Raw genomic sequence first — 6,206 nt, 5'->3', positions numbered from 1 at the left:
GGCCCCCTGCGAGCCAAATAGCATTTGGCTAAACCAAATCAAACACCAACTATGCGTGCAGAACTTAATAATAAAAAAAAGACGATAATGCAGAATCTTATCAACAAAAAGACGTTGCTCAAGTCACGAACTCTGAAGCCCCCGCAACGAAGAGCAAAGAGAGTAAAGCAGTATCATATATATGACTTGGAACAATGAGATCACAATCAGTCATCTTGACACATCAAGCAGAATACAAGCTGATAACATCTACAAGAAGCTCATCAAAGCTTCTTGGGCTTCGAAATTATCTTGAGACCTCGGTCAAAAGTCAAAGCTAATAATAAACTGGGGATTCTGATCAAGAGGAAAATAAAAGATCACCGTCACAAAATCAAACTAAACATAAGCGCAGAGCTTTTCAGAATGGCAATAATGCAGAAAACTATATCGACATAGCGCTGCACACGTCACTGATTAGAGACTTTTTTTTTAAAAAAGTTTGATTTGTCTGAAAACAGAAATAATGGTTAAAACACTAGTTTACGGATCTTCGAGATATATGTCAACCAAATGAACACCATTAGTTTCCCTATATTCTGACGTTGCTTAGAAAACTTTCAGCTAAATCTGAGAGAGGGGAAGCATGAAAATTCTATGTTAGGCACTCCATCGGCGAGGCTGATCCAACTGATGTATCTAACTTTGCTGCTCGTTGACATCACATGTCGGAGGGCTGTAGCGAAGATGCTGCTCATAAAAGTTAATAAGCTGCGACAAGAACCAAGGTTACAATCTTATTTCCATAGACATTAGAAGTGAACGAAAACTATAAATTAATATAGGATTGAAAAAGGACATACCACTAGCGGGTTATTAAGTTTCAAGTCCTTGTCATCTACAATCACTTCTTGCCCATCAGACCTACAAAGCAACAATTCACTAATTTGAGACGATGCACAAAACCATCTACCAAAACATGGAGGAGTGCAAGGAAAATTAAGAGGGGGAGGGGGGACAAAAAGAACCAAAGTAACAAAGCACATATAATATTTCTTTCTAAAATAATGTACTACTTTACCAACAAAGAGATAGGGAAATGAGAGGAGAGAATATTTTTTTTGGTCAATGAAAATTTCATTCATCTTCCGATATGAAAATTTCTGTACATCACTGCTCAGTTTTGAACTGAGAATACACTAATAGCTAACAGCTTACAACCTTAAATATTTACAAGGTACAGATCCATTCCTTATCATCTGTCGAGAAGAGGAGAGAATATTATCATGCACAGTATGAGCATACGAACAAGCATTGCTGAGGCTGCAGTGATCATGACTGTATAAGCTGTTACTTTTAATCAAAGTCTAGTTTATAGCTGAATAAGCAGCAGGCAAAAATGTACATATATTTTCTCTTACTGCTAAATGTACCGGAATAATATTTTAGGTACCCAAGTCTGATGTACATGGGCCAGGCTTAAACTTGATAAATATACAGGGACTTGGAATTATAGGATCACAGCCTGAGCCCAGGGCATTCTCAAGCTTAATAGCATGCAAGGCTGCAAACCATAAATTGCCATCTGTTGCATAAGTAAATATCATGTTCTAAGTTTTTATCAGAAGCTTGTTATTATTACATCACAAATAATAGTGAATCTTCCAACTGCATGTACAAGTTGCAGAATCATTTGGCAATGTGAAGTGCATAGATGCATCATGCATCACCTTTGGTATATACAGAGTAGAGTTTAGCATTCCGGAGAGGTTACAGTACACACTAAAGCATATTACAATGCACCACAAAATCTATCTTAAGCATCTCAAAATTTATTTTAAAAAAAAAATTCTCACTACATTATCGATATATCCAACTGTTTTCAATGGCGAACCACATTCACAACCTTGTGGAAACAATTGGAAAAAGCATTTCATACAGATCTCCTATCACACTCAGAGAAAGAATCCAGTAGGGACGTTCCATGACATTAAATGTGCACCCAAGGGATATTAACCCTTAGATCAGTGCATGAATCACGAAGTTCAATGATCCAAGGATTGATATCCTTTATGTGCACATTTAATGCCATGGGCCGTCCTCAGGGGATACTTTTTCAAGTTCAAATTTGTGCAAAAAGCTTGTTACAAGAGTCGATGTTTGCAAAGAGAAAAAGCGATGCACAAAGCAAACTGTAAGTTTTCCTTTTATCTAGAAATTTATTTGCATGTTAGTATGTGAAAAATTAGAATACCAATTCATAATTTCCTTTATGAGTAAGGGCAACTAGAGTATACTTTTTGTACTACTACTCTGGTATGAAGGATAAGGTGGACCCATTTGATTCACTTGGATCATGAATCATGATAGTAATTCACAATGAAGGACTCCATATCAAAAGACCTGTATCTACTTAACACTTAATATTACTCTTTATATTATCTCACATGATGAACAGAAACTAAAAGGAGGATTAAGATTGGTATCGCCTCTGAGGCTCTGATACATAATTTGGTTTTGTAATTGTTGTTGCTAGTGAGAAATAGAAAGGAAAGAAATAGAGGTGACTCTGAAGTTGCCAATATAAGAAACAAATGGTGGCTAAGTCAGCAGTAAAACATCCTCTGGAAACTGAAAGAAAAGATGCAGCCAAGAAAAGAAAAGGGAGAAATCTAAAACAATTTATGATGATTTGTGCTCTTCACTGTACAAAACTTGAGAAGTAAAATTCACACTGTATAGCATAATCTTAGTGCTAAAATCCATGAAACAATAGTCACGTCTTAGTGCTTCTGTTAGTAATCCTAGTGATAAAAGTAAAGAAATTGATTAGATGGATTTGTGTAACATTACTTTTAGTTTTTGACTCATACCTTAGGCGCAATGTACAGATTGCATGAACGATCAGTACTGTTTATTTGATAATGGAACATGCATGAACTCATCAATTGAAGTATATTCAACATCTCATCAATTGCCAATTTTAGCAATGAAATTTATAAGAAGATTAGACAGAATATTACAGTACAGATGCACTAAGTATTTGACAAATATATCACAATGTCCAAATATGGTGGATATGGAAAATGCAGTGAAATCCTACAATAAGCTATTGGAAATTTTGTTTCTGGACTCTCTAGGCCATCATCGGATGAATTTCATTTATGTGTTCGTTCCAATGCATAGTGCTAAATCAACTAACAACTACCCGACAACGTTTTACAGGATCATCAAACTCCTAGAATCTCAACAAAATGAAACCTAACCTTCCCAATGGCTTTACTTAAAACAAGAACAATAAGCATCCATTTACATGTCACCGTGGCATCTAAACCAAAGAAATAACAAGAATTAGCACTCTTAAGAATGATCACAAAGAGGAAGCTAAAGCTCTACCAATAATAGAATAGTGATAGGCAAGGTTTGATAAAGCATGTGAATGATCACAAGCATCCTGGGTCTATAGTGACAGAAACTACTCAAGAGAATCCTGAGTCCGTAGTGGCAGAAAGTACTCAAGAAGTTCGGAATACCAGAAAATTCCAGGAGGGACGTGCGGAAGCTTAACTAGTAGCGTAAACAGATTGGAAATTGTATACAATACCGCTTACTAATCATGGATACACATAAAAATACAAATATTTCTTTATGATCAAAACTCGTATCCACACCCACCAAAATCAAATGTGGATATGTATCAAACAGGAGAAAATATATGGTACGAAATAGATCAGATTGAAAAATATATACGGGTCATTCAAATATAATTTATCAAATGAGAGTCCATTAATATGTTTGACATGTGTGAAAAGCTAAGATTAGATATTTGGATCATCAAAATTGACCTCAAAATCATTAATCTAATGGTCAAAGCAATTTAAACTGTTTGGTCAATACAAACCTTTTGGATACGGATCGGGATCTTTCACTTGTATATTTGAATCGGTATCCGTATTCTATAGGATCTACATATTTAACATCAATATCCGTATTCGCGAATATCCATATATGTTTGCATCCCTAAGCTCAACTCAACTCTAGACTTATATTGCAATTTGCAAGCAATAATTTTCTCAGGCCTATATTTAACAACTGTGATCGTCAAGAAGAATATCTCCCACCATGAGGCAGACACTGAAATGATTTGGCGTTGACTAGGTCATCAACTAGAAGTCAAATATCATGATCCTAGACTCAGGCAGGCATATGGTACAATCTCGAAAACCTTCTATACTTTGAACTTGAGAAAACAAAATCAATGATTAATAGATGTACATATTAGTCAACTCTTACTAATTAACAATTCTAAAGGAAGGTATGAATTTAGAAAACATCTACTGGGCTTAAGAACAATTCTTGAAGTCATACCAACAGAAATTTCGAAGTCATGGAAAAAAATTATCCACTGGGGGACATAGATAACAAAAGTACTTTTCTTACGCGGAATAAAACATGATCACATACTCACAAGAGTCAGAAGCAAGTCTTGTGCAAGGCACCTAAGATCTACGATTGTGATAAGTAAAACAAGATCTAAATACAAAGGATAGTATCTTGCTGTCAAAAGCTAGGCCCGAAAATGATTTTAAGTATCGAATGTTGGTGATGATTAGGTTATGAGGTATAGATCGAATACTGTGGTCCTAAACACGGGAAACTATATGATATAATCTTCTTGAAGTTGTTATACAAACCTTCTATGTCTTGAAATATGAATGAAGCATTAACGATTAACAAATAGGACAAATTTTCAAAAGAGACCCATTTGTGAATTTAATCCCAAAAAACGACCTTATTCAAACATATTTACAAAAACCGACCTGGTTTCAGCCTCAGCGCTGAAACCAGGTTGGTTTTTGAAGAAAAAAAATTCCGAAACTTCACGGTAGTTGAACTCCCGTGAAGTTTAGCAGATCTACTAAACTTCACGGGAGTTCAACTCCCGTAAGTTTTATAGTTCAAAATAAAATTTTGAACTATGAAACTTTACGGGAGTTGAACTCCCGTGAAGTTTAGTAGATCTGCTGAGACCCATTTGTGAATTTAATCCCAAAAAACGACCTTATTCAAACATATTTACAAAAACCGACCTGGTTTCAGCCTCAGCGCTGAAACCAGGTTGGTTTTTGAAGAAAAAAAATTCCGAAACTTCACGGTAGTTGAACTCCCGTGAAGTTTAGCAGATCTACTAAACTTCACGGGAGTTCAACTCCCGTAAAGTTTCATAGTTCAAAATTTTATTTTGAACTATAAAACTTACGGGAGTTGAACTCCCGTGAAGTTTAGTAGATCTGGTAAACTTCACGGGAGTTCAACTCCCGTGAAGTTTCGGAAAAAAATTTTCAAAAACCGACCTGGTTTCAGCGCTGAGGCTGAAACCATGTCGGTTTTTGTAAATATGTTTGAACGAGGTTGTTTTTTGGGAATAAAAATCTAAATGGGTCTCTTTTGAAAATCTGTCCTTAACAAATACCCATATCAGCCGAGTCATACTAATTAAATATGCTAAACAACGTAGGAACTAGAGTGCGTAGAATTGGCTTATGAAGAATTCATGAAGGCCCCAACAAATATTTCATTCATGAAAATTTCTTATTCCTCGTCCAATGGAAAAGGATAATAAAAGAAAGTAGCAGTATTCTTAGATAAAAACCCAAATGCAGGACAAAATGTGATCACGTACTGACAACAGTGCAAGATATCTAAGATTAAAGAGTATAACAAGTAAAACAAGATCAGAGTACAAGAAGAGCTAGAATTCACATTCACAGTTCACTCGAGAAACTTCGAACCCGATCTTTTCTATCCATCTTAGTCAGAATTTTACCTGGACATACTGATCAACTATCGCCTGCCAAAGTAGAAAAACAACACCAGATAAATGAGCAGGCTAAATGGGTTCAAGTAATTACCTCAAAGCCTTAAATTTAAGTGAAACTTGCTGCACATTGTTGGTCACTGAAGCATCAAACTCCACAGCCTTGAGAATCTTGACAATATAAGCAGCCTTTGCAGCCTCGTCAAGCCTCTGCTTCTCACCATTATCATCCTCGCCCGAATCAGCATCCTCATTCCCCATTTTCTCGCCTTTATCATCCTGACCAACCCCTTCTGGCTTAAACCTCTTCACGCTCCCCGACTTCCTCTTCTTCGCACCCTTCAAAGACCCATCTTCAACCAAACCCTCCTCTTTCGAACCTCCATTGATCTGTATTGAAATAGAACCG

At 36.1% G+C, this 6,206-nt stretch overlaps 1 protein-coding gene across 1 annotated transcript in view; it reads right to left on the bottom strand.

Annotated features, from left to right (window-relative positions):
- Positions 159-6,206, bottom strand: part of LOC109819668 (probable chromo domain-containing protein LHP1) — a 6,955-nt gene continuing 907 nt past the window's right edge. The window contains 3 exon segments of the mRNA XM_020385478.1: positions 159-750; positions 843-903; positions 5,892-6,206. The exon segment at positions 5,892-6,206 is cut by the window's right edge and continues 5 nt beyond it. Of these exon segments, the coding sequence (XP_020241067.1) occupies positions 679-750; positions 843-903; positions 5,892-6,206 (448 nt within the window). The 3' untranslated portion in view covers positions 159-678.

The sequence above is a fragment of the Asparagus officinalis genome, chromosome 8 (genome assembly GCF_001876935.1).
Source record: "Asparagus officinalis chromosome 8, Aspof.V1, whole genome shotgun sequence".
NCBI classification, from domain to species: Eukaryota; Viridiplantae; Streptophyta; class Magnoliopsida; order Asparagales; family Asparagaceae; genus Asparagus; species Asparagus officinalis.
This window is presented reverse-complemented; position numbering and strand designations above follow the sequence as displayed.